Source organism: Crotalus tigris, unplaced genomic scaffold (assembly GCF_016545835.1).
Source record: "Crotalus tigris isolate CLP2741 ecotype Arizona unplaced genomic scaffold, ASM1654583v1 scf7180000024302.2721777, whole genome shotgun sequence".
NCBI classification, from domain to species: domain Eukaryota; kingdom Metazoa; phylum Chordata; class Lepidosauria; order Squamata; family Viperidae; genus Crotalus; species Crotalus tigris.
In genome coordinates, this window is record NW_024100474.1 from 1148580 (window position 1) to 1164856 (window position 16277).

Genomic DNA, 16277 nt, shown 5'->3' on the forward strand with positions numbered 1-16277 from the left:
ATCCAAACTACATCCCATCACATTCTTTCTAAGGGCTCTTCCACATGAAGGGGCCAGCCCTGGGTTTGGGTTTGGTTGAAGATGCTCTCCCATTCCCAGGGTTGATTCAACTGGTAGCAAGTAGACTGCAAGTGGACACCACCACCACCACCACCACCTTGTCTACAAAATGTATTGGACTGGTTCTGGGCTTCCAGTTTCCAGTTTCTGTTTTGTGTTTCTATAGAATCTTGATGTCAACAACTGAGCTTCATTCTCAACATTGGTGTGGGCAGGCATATGACAAAAATGAAAGTATAGGAATTTCACCATATGCTCAGCCTATGAAATTAATCAAAATCTGAGACACTAGCTCAGATTCTTTTATGTGAAAACCCAGTGCAACATCAACATTCCTGGTGGTAAGATCTGTACAGCTGTAAAACACTCTACTATGGACATGGAGTAAATTTATTCTATGAAGTTCTTAAGAAGAAGGTGAAATAATATAATCAGCTTTCCTGCATATTGCAAAGGGTTGAAGATAATCCTTGTGGTATCCCCCCCATCTCTAAAGCTTATGATATTTTCTGGCTACCTTGAAAACACATCTGCAAAAGTAAGTCTGTGCATATGTGCATGTTGCTGCAGTGCCAGGCATGTTTCCTCTTCCTTTACTCTTTTTACTGATATATGAATCAAAACCCTCCATCCTCTTCTTGCCCTTCCCACTGCCACCAGCATGTACATTTTAGCTCTACAAATATTTATCCAGGTTTCAAAATTACAACCTGGAAAGCAGCCCCTGGGATTGGCCACTAAGTCATGTGCAGAAATGTTGTGTGTACAGAGGTCTCTCATTTGTGAATGAAAGTTATCTGGGATTTTGCTTGCCTTGCCTGGGTGCTGATAAATGAGCAGTAGTTCTTTTTGGATTTACAGGGATCGGCTTAGTCCCTCCCTGAGGAAGTGGTGGGAAGTCTAAAGCTATGACTGGAAATGTCCTAACAGTTATACTGAGAAACAAGCGGGAGGCAGATAGTCCAAAATAACTTGATTGCCCTAAGGCTGGGAAACAATACTTGGGCTGACAAAATACAAAGACAAAAAAAAAAAAAAAAAAAAGCAATTAAGTTGCACTTTGCTAAGCTTGGGGGGGAAAGCCCAGGGGGAAGGAGGCATGGCATGTTTGTTGAAAAAGGTGAAGGTACAAGAGAGAAATCCTTGTTTGTTTACTTAAGAAAGCACTGCTAGCATTCTAATATTTCTGGTAGACTATAAACACCATCTTCCTCCACTTCTTTTTTTTTTTAAATGTTACATAATGATTTGTGCCTGAAATGAACAGTTAATCAGTTAATGGATATTGCATAGGGAAAATTTCCCTGTATGAGAGGATTAAAAGACCAATACAACCACTGGAACATTCTCTATTTTCTGCTGAGAGAAGCATTTGTGTTTTGCAGATGAGATGTCATTTTCACTTTCTAGGACCACATAGTGCCATGCTGTCTGTTTTGGAAGGTTTGCCTAATTTCAGTGTCTGCTAATTCATATGTAGGGATGGCAGTTGGGGAAAAAATGACATGGAAAAGACCTTGAATAGGAGAGTTATGTGTCTGTTGCTTAGATTATTGCCAGATGCTCACAGCTGAGCAACTTCCAGACCCCTCCTACCTTCTTAGTGTCATTTTTTTTCCCCCAACTAGTCTGGACAGCCTTCAAGTAGAAAACAGCCCTTTGGGGAAGTAGGTACATGACCTCCTGCCTTCAACTCTTTAAAGAAAGAAAAGGTAGAGGTTGCTCTAAATTAAGCTGAACTCCTGGCAGTTGTATTTCTTAGCAAAAATACATAAGTTGTTTGTCTTTGCTATCTTCCAAGATGTTTTTTTTTTCATCATCCTAATCTAGTTAACCTTGACATTTTCCAAGTACTAACCTGTTCTGTCATCATTCTGTGTCCAAGCTGCAGGAGTTTCTGGGAATAATACTGGACCTCTCTTGCTTGTAGTTTCTTCATATAATCAACAATGTATTGTTTCTTTAAATAGGAATTTGTGATAACAGAGGGAAGCAAGGGAATCCACCTACTCTATAACAATTCAGCACATGTACAAATTTATTTTCCCAGTTGTGTTTTAATATTCATTCAAATGTAGATTTTTGCTGCCCTCTGCTGGGTAGTACATATGACAATCACAGCAAAGTGATTTATTATTAGCACTCTAAAAGATAAAAGTGGGATTTCTTCTTAACAGCTAAGACTATAATGCTGCATATGATGCAGCATTTCCTCATTATAAGATTTGGTTTTCTCTTTTAAGTAAGCGAGGAGGCTGCATCTAACATCCCTAACATAAGCAAATAGTTGTTATCTCTTACGAATGGAAAATGAACACATGCAATTTAAAATGTTCAGGTTATAGAAAGCTACTTCAGCCAAGACTCTGTAGGTTCAGTAGAAACCAGTAGGCTCAACAGAAACACACAGCCTGAACCTCACAAATGCCTGTGCTTATCTGGTTTAAGATAGCAAGAACTCAATATCATAAATTCAGTCCAGGTTTTATACACACAGAAATAGGGCAAATAAGTCTTCAAAGGAGACATACAAGAGAAGAATTAGAAGACAAACTGAGTCAGGTTTCCAGGAAAGAGTCTTGGCAGCTGGCTGTAACAGAGTAATTGACAAGGCCATTATAGACTGATATATAGTATACATATTCACCAGAAAAATCTCCCAGTGTATTTCCCACCCAGCTGGACAAATAATATAAATTTCATTGGCATCAGTGAAAAATCCCAGGATGTGAGCCACTTCATATTCTACCTGGCCGTCAGCCAGCAAAAGAGGCAGTCAACTGCAGGCATATAAGCAGAGTGACAAGGAGGGTCAAAGACTAGTAAAGATCAAAGGAATGTTGGGTGGAAGCACAATAAAGAGGAAACAGTAATATGTAGGCCTCAGGGTTGACTTGATCCATAGGTTAATGGGCTGAGGAACCTGGCATTTCAGGAATGCAGAAATAATGACAGCAAGACTTTCTAATCCTTTTTCTACAAGGTACTGTAAGGTTTTCCACTTAACCTCACAATTGCCCCAGCATTACTCAGGAATTTAAAAGAGCCAAAGAAACTCCTGAGCCGAGGTTTCAGTACAATAAAATCCTTTCAGTACCTCCTATCAATTACAGTCAGCAAAATATATTTGGATATAAAACTTCTCACAAAACATATAGGCCTTCTTAGCCTGCTCAAGTTGTTCCTTCAGGACATTTGGTACTTCTTGGTGCTGGTCTGCTGCTGGCACATAATTCAGTGGTGGAAAGAGGCAGCTCAACTATTTTTCTGATGTAGTATTTGTTTGCTCCATTTATCCATCAATTGAGAACAAAATGAAATTCTCGGCAACCCTTTCCCATTCTGGGTATCATATGTGGTGAATCAGTTTCTCCCCCCCCATCTATAAATAAACTGCCAAAATTTCATGAGATACTACCTGAGAACATTTATATCATAGGAGAATGCCAAAACTGAAGGAGGCGTGCTATTCCTGCTGTCCAGTTTAATAAGAGAAAAGGTTAAATCATATACCAATCCCAGAGTATTCAAAATAGTCTTCTTCTCAACTATGTATAAATAATAGCATATTTGGAAACGTGTGTGTGTGTGTGTGTGTGTGTGTGTGTGTGTGTGTGTATGTGTGTGTGTTTAAACATGGCTAAAGTTAGCCCCCCCTGAGATAGAAATATTTGGGGGAATATTAAAAAGGCAGAATATTATATTTCCCCAAAAGATCTTAAAGACAGAGAAGCAGGCCCAGTTTTTCTTAATAGCCCCCAATAGAAACCACCTTTTCGAAATGCAGATTTGATAATCCCATTCAGCCCCATTCATGAGCAAATACCACTAGGCAGAAGCCTATTCAAGACAGGATATTTTGAAATCCCTTGCAGCAAAATTGATAGCTAACAATAACAGAGTGATAGAATTAGAACCAGCAATCCCTCACCCAAAAAAATCCAACACAGGACATAGTGATCAGCCACAGCCCAGGGAAGTGGCATATGATCTTTGGGACGTAATAGGATTAACCCACCACCATCAGAATACCAAAAGGGCACGCTCAGGCTCAGGTCAAAGTACATAACACAGGAAATACAAAGCCTCAAACAGGAACAACTCCAAACATAAAAGCCCAAGAAGGTATAAAAACCCACCACTCCCAGCAACATGTGGTCAGCTGCTCCAGAGTCTTATATCTTGTGGTTCTGCTCTTCAATAAACTACAACCTTCTTTCTAAAGCAGTCTCCATTTTATTTATTCCCAGCTTGGACTGGACCCTAATGATTTTTCTTTCAACAATTTGGCACCCCAGATGGGACTCCAAGCTAACCTGACCATGAATGGACTGGGCCTGGGTAAGCCTCCAACTTGCCGGTAGCAGACCCCTTGTGTCTGTGGATGGGTTTCCTAAACTCTGCCCATTTGGAGCAAGGGTAATAAAGGGAGTTTTGGGTTTGAGCTCAAGGGTTGCTTTGGAAAGTCTTAGACACAAAAGACTACTATATTAGAAGGACATGACCTACAACATGGATGGCATGCCTTTCTATGATAAGGGAAGAATAAAATCCATAAATACTTTCAAAATCACTGTATAAGAAATGCCTTGCTTTTGACATGGGAAAAGATAAAAATGAAAATTTATATGAAAATACCAGGATGGATCTCAACAATAGAAGCGTTTGTGCATCCAAATTTAATCAACTATGAGAAACATGTGACATACAAAGACATTCTGAATACTGACGAGAAATTACAAACTAAACAAGAACTGGAAGAACAGGGCATTGAGCTATCATGGTAGCCCCACTTGCAAATGCAAATGAGATATGAAAAAGATGCTAAAACATACCATTTTTATAAAGATCAAACAGTGTTTGACCAGATACTATTGTCACCAGATGAAAAACTTATTAAGAAACTCTATAAATTTTGTTAAACCTGAAGATGAAGACGAATAAGTTAAAGAAACAATGATAACTTGGGTAAAAAAAAATTGGACATAATGTATAATTAGAAAAATGGCAAAACCTGTGGGAAAGAAAGTACAAAATAACAAGGGCAGCTAATTATAAAGAAAATCTATATAAAATGTTTTATAGATGGCATTTACCACCTGCAAGATTAGCAAAAAATGTTTAAAAATATATCTAGTAATTGTTGGAAATGTAGGCAAAAGCCAGGCATGTACCTTTGGTAGACATGCTCTAAGGCAAAATATTTTTGGTCAAAAATACACATGTTGTTACAGAAATGTTAAGAAAACATGTAGATTTCAAGCCAGAATTATTTCTTTTAGGTATAATTACAGAGAACTATGACAAAAAATGTATATATTTAATATTACATGTATTAATAGCAGCGAGAATTGCATTTGCACAATATTGGAAAAATAAAGAAACATCCTCAGAAGAACACACAATTAGGAAAATTTTGGATTGTGCGGAAATAGATAGGCTTCCATTGAAAATGAAAGGGAAAGAAGATACAGAATATTTCCAAACATGGGATAATTTCTATAAATGGCTGGAAAAATGGAGTATAGAATAGAAATGGAAGTTGCATTATTATTAATGTTAAATATGTGAACCCAGACCTCATGTTGTTTATTAAGCACTAAAGACTATAAAAATTTAATAAAATATTTATAAAAGAGGAGAGAGAGAGAGAGAGAGAGAGAGAGAGAGAGAGAGAGAGATCCACCATATGTTCTCTAAATGGCTGCTCCTGAAGGGGAAACCACAGGATAGTAGTTTTCTGTGGGTTTGAGTGCTGGCAGATAACAGGATCAGCCATCTAGCTGGCAACACTAAAGGACACTAAGTTAAGAAATCTTATTTTTAACCACTTTTGGAAATTGCTCATTAACTACTTTTATGCTATTAGAGACCTTTGGAATGACAAGTTGGAAAATGCTGGGTGAATCTGCCTTTAATCCTGAATGAAATAACATTTTAATAACAAGCTTAAGAATATAAAGAATCTGAAATAAACAAGAAAATGCTGAATAAGTTTTTGATCTTAAAAAGATATAAATGGACTCAGGATCCAGATAAAACTGGAATATTGAATCTTTTACAATAAAATTTTGGAATTAATTAAAAAGAACAAACAGCTTTTCCTAGGAAATAGATTCTGGTTTTTAAAGGCATTTTGTGCAACATAGTGGAGGATGCTGGGTTTTTGCAAGCTTTAGCTGTCTGATTGACTACTTGTATTGTATGGATAAATAATAAGGGAACACCCTACATAAGTTTATTGGACAGTTGTTTTTATTTTTTATTTATTTATATATTTATTATTTATTTTTATGACCCACATTCCCAAAGGCTCTGGTCTTCTTGGTGAAGTATGGATTGGATATTGCTAAGTTTCCACTACTCCTGGAGAATGCCAGTTGGAAGAGATTTATGACAGCAAAGCATCTGATCTGGAGATTCAAATCCACCAAGCTTTTGCTTGCCTGCTAAGGAATCATACAAAAGAAAGCTCCATTATTCACTTCAATGTAGTGTAAAAATTAGTACCTTCAAGCAAATGTTGCTACTTTACCTCTTTCTACAGCTTCACTTACCTAACCATTCAGCGGGTCAATTGTGTGACAATTGGAGAGGGGCAACTTCAAGTGTATCTCCATGCAGATGTTTCTTCCCTTCCGAGCTATAATTAAAGAAGGGAAGGGAGAAAAATGATGCTGTTTGAAAATAAATTTGACTGAAGGAAAATAACAGAGTCCCAAAAAGTTTATCCCATAAGGAATATCCCAAAAGAAATCAGTTGTTGTTTTTCAGATCTTCTGATACCAGACAGTGCATTATGCACATCTATACAGACACCCAACACATTCTTATACTTTATCAGAAACTACTCATATTGTATAGTTTAGTCCAGTAAACTAGACAAAACTTTGGAATTTGTTGCCAGTAATTAATGCTCAGGATTTTCATTCTAATAGTAATATTTATTAATATTGTTAATATTAGAATTAGATGCTGTTGGATGGACAAATGGAAAGTAATCCACATTTAGACCTTCACTAAAATATATGATTCCTATCATCTCCAACACTAACCATTATGTTTAAGTTTAATAGACTTTAACTTTTTAAATCAATATATGAACTCAAATGCTGTTTAATTGTGCAATTATTTACTGGTTTGGGCACATCTAGTTTTATGTGCAATTCTTAATCAAAGAATTTGACCCAAGCTGGGGAAGACAGAATATCAAAAGCAAATGCTAACAGATCTCAAAATTGGGAAAATTGTCTAGAAGAATTGTACATCTTTCTGTGCATAAAACACATTTTATACAAATATGCTTATGACTTTTCAAATAAGCTCTTTTTTAAAAAAAAATCATAACCTTTTTTTTAATCATAAATGTATAACTCCATAAACTGATAGGAAAAAAATTAAGCTCTGCTTTAAAAATGTGAAACTTTTAGCAAGCTATGCAGTCTCCTAATTCTTGGGGAATCCCATTTGCACCTTCGTTTTTCAATGTCCTCTATCGTTTCTGGCAGGCAGATGCCTCGGGTCTCCGGGAGAAAGAAGGCTGATGAACCACACAGCACTGCCATGGCAAAAGATGCCACTTGGGGCAGAGGCTTCCATATGCTATCCAACAAGAAGACAAGTGGAACCACAGATGCCCCTAGGCGGGCCATGAAGGAGCAGTATCCTTGTCCACTCTGTCTAGAAGTAAAGGCAGGAAGAAATCAAAAAGAGGTTGAACGTTGAATTCAAAGGACACAAGCCAGCACCGATGCCCTGACGCCTCCCCCCAGGCATCAGAAACAGCTGCACGCAAGCAACCTTTGCCTGCTGCCACCACCACCCTGCCCTCCTCAGATCTTGCTCTTTTCCTGTCACCAATCACAGCCCCCCTCGGTTGCCCTTTGTTGCCACCTGCCATCTGATTGGCTGACAGCTTCTTGTCCCAAGGAGGGAAACACCCGGGACAAAGGGTGCCTGGGTAAATCAGCTGGGCCGAAGGGTGAGCGGTGGAGGGCCAGGGGCACATTGGCCAGGGAGAATTTTAATTGATTAGGTGATCTTTTTATTTAGCCCTGCAGTTACAGGCCCCAAATGGCCTTTCATGATCTTAAATGCGGAAAAGCAAAATTTTAAAACGTATGGAGAAAGGGGATGCACACACCAGGATCTAGGATTGCAGGAAATAGCAGCAACTCTTTTCAATCAGACCAAAATCTTCTTGATCCATCATGCAATCAATTATTCGTCTCAATTATTCTCTTACCTGAGAATGGTGGGATAGAGTTCTGAAGAATACAAGAAGACTATAGTTAAGGCAGCTTCAGAAAATCCTTTGCCTATGATGGCAACCACTGAGCGCAAAATCCCCTGAGCTGGGATGAGAAATAGGGTACAGCTGAAATTGTGGGAAGCATCAGTTCATACTGAGTCATTACTACCAATCTTTAACCGACCCTAGCACTTATTGCCTGATAAAGCAGAAATGGGACCCGGCACTCTACAACAAACTTGGCAACTTTAAAACATACTGTATGGACTTCACCTCCTAAAACTGCTGGCTTAGTTGCCAAGCTTAAGAAACACTGTGCTACCATGTTCATCCTATGCGAAGGGTTGTAGATATAAACCAACCATTTGCTTGCTTTAGCACAGTGGTTCTCAACCTTTTTAATGCCGCAACCCCCAACCGGTCGTAAGTCAAGGACTACTCAACCGGTCGTAAGTCGAGGACTACTCAACTGGTGCAGCAACCGTTTGCAGAATGGGACTTTTGGTGGGCTCAGCAGGGTAGAGACAGCCTGGACAATTCCTATTGGCTTTTGAAAGCCAATAGAATTAGACTCTATTCAAGAGAGTCTATTCTATTGGCTTTCAAAAGCCAATAGAATAAAAGGGAGTCGCACAGCTAAGGAAAAGGGGGAAAAAAATGGCGGACTGCGTTGTTTGGCAACCCCCGTGAAATGGTCGTTCGACCCCACAGGTTGAGAACCACTGCTTAGCACTTCAACAGCCCTTTCACACATTTAGAGCCTGAGGCTGGGAGGGTTGCCTTTGTTGTGTAGACTGCAAGACCAGAAAGCTAAGATGAAGTGAAAGATTTCACTCAAATAATCCTGACACAACTCAGCTCTGCACTGAGCTGAGAACAACTAAGAGAGGTTTTAATACCTCCTATAAACCTACCCTGAAAGTCATTATTCTCACATGGATAATGTGTGGCAAGATATAAATTTTGCCACTAAAGATATAGCATCAGAAATCTTTTAAAAAGCATTTTGTTTTCATTTAACATCTCAGCAAACATCTCACTCAAACCTGATCTGACCCAATGAGCTACAAAAGATACTGAGTTTAAAGTGATGTGGATGTTTCCTGTCAGTAAATGTGAAATAAATCACTTTTTCAAAATCAGTACTAATTGTATTTGATTAAGAATTGCCTGAGATAAATATGCAAATACAAATAATTAAGATTGCTTCTTACATCCAGTTTGAATAAATATTTATCTAAATTTGAGGGGTTTTGTCTAACCAGCTATATTTACATTAATAGAGCATGAGCAGTTTATAGAGCTGAAATAAAAATCAGAAATAAATAGCTAAATTAAACCCGTGACTACTCTTCCCTTAACCCAACTCTCCTCAATTTAAACCCTACATTAAGTCTTTTAATAAAATATGTTAGTTGAAAAAGATGCTGTCAGGTGTTCCTGAATTTTGATTACCCCGGGCAGTTTAAAGCCTGACTTCTTCCATATTTCTTGTCCAGGACTCAGTAAAGTCTCTTCTTGTTGGGATATACTAGGCCAAGCAACTTTACAGCCTTCAGATTTTGGAATTACCACTCTCAGCATGTTCCACTATCAGTGGCAGTTCGGAATAATGCAGCTAGTTTACTGTATCCAGCTAAAAATATCTAGAAGGTAATAGTTTGCCCACCCTTAAAACCAATACATTTGAAATTGATAGGCAATTGCAACCTGATCTAAATGCCCCTCGGTTTTACACAGTTTCTTACTCGTCTTAACTGCTCCTGGTATCTTTGCGATATGAGTACCTCTCAGAATTGTGTCCCAAATTGGAGGTCATCTCGTTGGGGAAATTTGTTCTCTTAAATAAAAAATTGGGGGAATTAATTTCGGTAACATTTATTTAATCACCCCTGCTGGAGTGACCAGTCCCCAGATATGTGAGATAGTATTTCTCAACAGGGGAATTCTGAGAATTGACATGCATGCTAAGTTTGAGAAACAGGAGGAAGGGAGGGAGGGCGAAGGAGAGAGGGAGGGAGGGAAAGAAGGAAGGAGGGAGGGAGGGAGGGATAGAGAGAGAGAGAGGGAGAGGAAGAGAGAGAGAGAGAGAGACGGAGATGAAACTATCTAACTAAAACTACTTACATGTTGGGACAATAAGATTGATTCCCATAAATAACCCACTTAGGATGAGGGCCCAGGCTTGGCTTTTCCTTCGTCCAACTCGATTTACCATAACAAAAACAAGGAGCTTGGCAGGAACTTCAATAAACCCAAAGACAAACTGGGTCATATACATTCCCAGGCCAAAACCACTGATGTTCATGCTCATGATATAATAGGAAAAAGCTGCTCCAAACCTAAAGGGTGAAGAGATGAAGAGATGCATAAAGATACCCAGAATTAGGTCCCAACAGGACAAAAATGTCCAAGAGAACTCAGGAAGTGTGTCTCACCATACAACCCCCAAACAAAAGGAAATTCTTCTCAGTATTGGTGTTCGGAAAAGACTGATATAGGAATAGTTCCCATCTGATTTCTGGCTTATCACTGCTGCAGTCTTGAGTAAGCTCTGAAGAAGGGAAGTTGGGTTTTAGAGCAGCCACTTATGCATTGCAAGAAATAAGGAGAGAAATGTATTATGAAAAACACACTAAAACAGCATTTGCTAAATCTACTTATTTGAACCAAGTAGTTTCAAATATACATGGGAATATAATACATCATCCAAATGGAGAAGATCATGTGTGCTTGCACAATCTGCTGTCCGTGGATGGACTACTGATTGCCCTCTTTAATACATGCAGTCTCCCTTCTACTGTTTTGTCTTTAAACCAGATTTGAACTCTTCAAATGAAGGACCCACATCAATAGAAGATTGACTGCCATAAAGAGAAAGTACACTCCTGCCATTGGTCTCATGTTTTTCAGTTTGTTAACATGGGTAATTTGTGTGAATTGGGTCTGGGATGTTTGGGATCACCCAAGAATGCCAAGTCAAAATCAAAGACATATTATGACTTAGCATGAGGTATGAAGCCAGGCCCAGAGATAGAATGAGATTCTGTCTCCTTCGGGCATTGCCAGGAAACTGGTCTCAGGTCACCTCAAGGCAAAATGAAAGCTAACCAATTGGGAAAGGGGTCCTGTACAGTGTAGGTTATTTAAATGTATTGAGAAAGGACATAATGATATGAGCCCCCTTTTTCCTTGTTAAAAGCTGACAATATAGGGAACTAAAGGTCTTGAATATAAGATAAAATGTCACCAGCTCATTCTGCCTTGTGTATCCAAGGTCTGCCTGAACACAGTCTGCCTCTTGTTGGTGCCATTTTCACGTAAGGATGGGAGAAAGATTTGTTTAGTTTGCATTAGATCTGGGTTATTATTCAAAATTAACATCTCTCTAAATAGTGCAGTGCAGTTTACCATTCCCAAAACAACATACATTAGATAAAAACTTTCATAAACATAGAAACAAATTGTTTGGGAAAACTGCGCACGTGAAAAAAAAAGCTTTTGCTCAGAGAAACATATACAAAAGTACACATAATTTTAAATGCAACCTTGTTAAAAATAAGGTAAAATTACTAATAGCCAAATCCAAATGGAATGGAGAATGAAAAAGAGAATCTAAACTGAATAAATTTGCAAAAATAAGGAATGGAGAGCCTGTGACTCATTTGTCCATCCTATCTTCACAGCAGTTGGGGGAATGAGGAGGGCATAGAGAACAGAAAAAATCGGTTTCATCTCTTGAGTTTTTAGGTACTGATACCTTGACATACCTCGGGATTTATTTTGTCAGCAAATTCCTTCCTTCTGTTCATTCTGGCACATCTTTTTAAATTTCTGTGAGCTTCTTTCAGCTTCCCTTTAATTAACAGCCACCTGGCAGATTCTGAGAGCCACCTAATAAAGGGAAGGGTGAAAAAAGATCATATTCTCTGCCTGTAACCTGTAGCTCAACGTGCTGGCTGAGGAATTCTGGGAGTTGAAATCCACACATCTTAAAGTTGCCAAGTTCGAGAAAAAAAACTGCTCCAGCTAAAACTCCTCAAGATGTATGGCTATGAATACGATGGGCTGACCAAAGTATTCAGTTACATACATTGCTTTGTTGTAATCATAGCAATTTTATCAAAGCTTCCCATAAATCTGAAAATGTGCATGCAGCATGTTTGCTTGCTCATCTAAAACAACCCTTTTCATATGTTTATTAAAGTCAGGGTCCTCAACCCCCAGGCCATGGCCTGTTTGAAACCAGGCCACGGGAGAGATGGGCAAGGGTGCATGCATACGTGAAGCTCCACTTGCATGAGCGATGGACAAGCTCGTGTGACTGGAGCTTTGTGAACAAGCACAAGCACCCTCTGCTCAAGCCACCCTCTACTTGCATGAATGGATTTTCACATGTGAGCGCAAGCACCCTCCACTCGTAAGAAAAGTTCCATTTGCGTGAGTGGAGGGAGCCCACGCCTGTCACTCATACAAATGAAGCGTTGTATGCATATGTGTGCCTGCCACTCAAGCACACACACCTGCACTGGCTGGGCTGCTAAGCTGGAAAGGTTGAGGATTGTTGTCCTAAAGAATCTTGCTTCTAAAGTCATGTTTGTGAGCACATGCTATTTGCGGATGTACACAGGTTTCTTCAGGCTAAGCATCCTAAGCTCGATAGATAGAGATATTCATGGAGTCATAGGTTGGCAGGGACATTGAAGATCTTCTAGTTTAATCCCCTGCCCAACTCAGATCATGTCAGATTGCTCAACATTTGCTTGAAAACCTTCAGTAATGGAGCATCCATAGATCCAATAGGCAGGCTGTTCTTCTACTTAATCGCTTCTATAATCAGGAAATTTCTGATTTCATGTTTGGATTTCTGTCTGTAAATCTTCTACTGACTGGTTCTCGTTCTACCCTCAGTCACTAGCGAGAATAAATCCATGCCTTCTTCCCTGTGGCAGCTTTTCAAATATTGGAAAACAATTATTATATCTCCTTCCTAAACATATCCAATTCTTTTAACTGTTCTTCTTTGGATTTAGTTTACAAGCCTGTTACCACTTTTGTAAGTCTTTCTCTCCACCTTTTCCAGTTCCTCGCCATTCTTCTTGTGTTATGGTAACCAAAGCCAGATACAATATTCCAGGTGGAGTCTGAGCAGCGTAGCACAGAGGGGAACAATCCCTTCCTGTGATGTTAACATTCTACCTCTATTGAGGCAGCTCAAGATTACATTGACTCTTCACAGCTGCCTCATCCTTAATCCTACCAGAACACTCAGATCTGTCTCAGAAGGGCTACTATTTTCAAGTAGAAGAGATCAAGGACGGGTGATTAATGGCGATGATTTTTTACTGCTCAAACTTACCCTCCGCTACATTAATAGCAATGCAGTAGAAAATGAAAAAAACCGTTTGTGGAATATGTCCACTACTCTTGCATTCTGCCATTCTTGTTGAAACTTTAGCTTTCAAGGCCACTGTATTACAAATTACTATTGTTGTTGCTGTTTTTTTGGAGTAAAGGTCTCTATATCTAATTAGAGTGAAACCCCTAGCAGTTTAAGGCAATTAAGGGTACCTTTAGGATCTAACAAAATCAGGCCTGTCTTATGCAGTTTCTACCAGGAGGGTCTCAACTAACATGAATAGGGAAGAACCTATTCAACCAAGGAATAGGGCCTTAACAATATGCCTTATTTATAACTGCCTCCATACATGGAATATCTTGTTTTCCATAATCTCCAAAACTCAGAACTTCCTACCCTCTGCAGGGTAGTGTTAGAGTGTTGAACCAGGAGGGGGCCAGGCATTAGTCCACCCTTTGCCGTGGAAGCTCATTGGGTGCCATTGAACCAGTCAATTACTCCCAGCCTAACCAACTTCATAGGACAGCTGTTGGAAGAAAAAAAAAAGTCTTATGCCACATTTAGGTACAAATGCATACCAAATAAAAATGCTACAATTATTGTTAGCCTTTCACAAGTAGCTTAAAACTTGGTTGTCCCTCAAAATATTTGGAACTTACTGGTTTGCAGATTGCTTAGTAGGTAGCTTTGATATTGTGTGCTCCTGAGTTTTTTGCATGCATGTTTCCTTATTTTTTGTAAACCACCGAAAGTCATGTAGAAATGAGAAGTGTAGTATATTCTATAGTTAATAAATGAATACAGATTCAGGCTTATTCCTGTCTGTTCTTATAGGCTAGAGCAGACATGTCAAACTCGCGATGTCACGTGAAATCGCACAACGTATCGGGACGGTTTTGCCATTGCCAGCAATAGGGTGGGCGCAGCAGTTTGACACTCCTGGGCTAGAGTGTCTATTTCTGAGCACCATCCTGCATCAGTGTCTATTTCTGAGCACCATCTCAGTTAAAGAATAGAGTAAAAGAAGATGTTGTTTATTTCAGGGCCTTTGACCTGAACTTTGAAGTAGGATAATGTTAATCTTAATTTGTTACTGATCCAAAAGCATTAAATATGTAAACATATCTGAGTATTTGGATATATTAAAGGGAGGGATATGTAAATTCCAATCATAGACATCTAAAAGACTTCACAAAAGAAAATGTTTTTCTTACTTGCATGAGCAATAGCTAATTCTTTTTATATATATATAAATGTTTGATTCATTTTCTATTATTACAAATCGTAAGTGCTTAGTAAACAATGTGATAGCCGGGTACATTTGTTACTCAATGTTGCATCTTAACTTCTTCAATATAAATCTGTTCAGTGCTACACAATCCAAGCAATGCCTAATTCTTGTTCAACCAGATGATTTTTGTATTCTTGGTGAACCATTAGTGTGTTATCATTTAGAAATGCCAAACACTGGGTCATTAGCACTTGAGACAAGCTGCTAGATCACTCATTTCAGTTTATAGCAAATGTGCTAGGCACAAATTAACATTCTTCTCTTAATATTTTAATTTTGGGACTTTTCCAGATTGCAAGCCATGAGCCAAAGTTGGGAAGTCCCTTTAGTGTACTTTGCTCCAACTTTTTGTGGAAGGTTTTTCTAGAGAAGAAGCACCCATTTCTTGGTCTTTTAACAACCCACACATAAAAAATGGGTAGAGCTTCAATTGCATCATCTTGAATTTTTGTCCATGCCCTGAGCACATCCCTGATGCTGCCCCTTTCTTAGAAACAAAGTTGCTTCTGATTAGCTGCCTGCAACTTTGGGTTTCCAAAGTCCCACCTATAAAAGCACTATGAATCCTTTCACCACCATTCAAATACCCCAAATCTTAGTCGCCCTGGTCTAGGACCTGGCCTGAAGTCATAGCAAAACATTTTTTTTCCTTTACTAGTTTAACTTGATTTTGCAAAGGGCTTTTTGAGAAATAACATTCTTACCCACCACATGGAGATGATGCCGACTATAAACGGAAGAGAGGTGGTGAGAAGCAGCCAGTGCCAATCCCGCACCAAATAGGCAATCAGAGCAAGAAACATATTTCCAAAACTCCAGAAGAGACTGGTTATAACCCCTGACATGGTGCGATGTTCTATATCCACCCATTCCATGCCTAGAAGATAGAAAAAGTGCTCAATAGGCCCATCTGTGCAGAGGTCTCCCTTTTATTGGAAGAGGAGGACAGATCTGGATATTGCAGCACAGAGGATGCATTTTTATAGCCCTTAATCTTAGCCTTTGATTCTCCAGATCTGAGATATAATTTGCCTTCTCAGATTTGCACCTTTCTTGATCAGCTTGTTTTTAATCTCTTGTATTCCTGTCTTGATGGTTGTTTTCACTGCTGTTTATCTTGTAATTTGATTTCAGATTTTGTTTTAAATCAAGAATTGCAATCTTTTAGGGCCAGTAAGTACATTTGAAACACCCTGTGCTGCACTTTTTAAAAAATTTCCAACTACCATATTAAGGAAACCCTCATACTGTAGGTTACCTCATCATCTTTCACTGAGAAAAAATCAAAATTGCAAAATGGGGACTCACACTTAAAG

At 38.9% G+C, this 16277-nt stretch overlaps 1 protein-coding gene across 4 annotated transcripts in view; it reads right to left on the bottom strand.

Annotated features, from left to right (window-relative positions):
- Nucleotides 1-5749: 5749 nt before the first annotated feature.
- The window catches only part of TTBK1 (tau tubulin kinase 1), a 132166-nt gene continuing 121638 nt past the window's right edge, over nt 5750-16277 (bottom strand). Inside the window, exons 18-25 of one of the 4 annotated variants that reach the window (XM_039324490.1) lie at nt 15670-15838; nt 12082-12205; nt 10750-10865; nt 10439-10653; nt 8306-8414; nt 7534-7740; nt 6618-6703; nt 5750-6506 (exon numbers count right to left, since the gene is read on the bottom strand). In XM_039324490.1, the coding sequence (XP_039180424.1) occupies nt 6634-6703; nt 7534-7740; nt 8306-8414; nt 10439-10653; nt 10750-10865; nt 12082-12205; nt 15670-15838 (1010 nt within the window). In that variant the 3' untranslated portion in view covers nt 5750-6506; nt 6618-6633. Of the gene's footprint in view, nt 6510-6617; nt 6704-7533; nt 8415-10438; nt 10654-10749; nt 10866-12081; nt 12206-15669; nt 15839-16277 lie in introns of those variants that run through there. The other 3 variants (XM_039324489.1, XM_039324491.1, XM_039324492.1) reach the window with 3 other exon arrangements.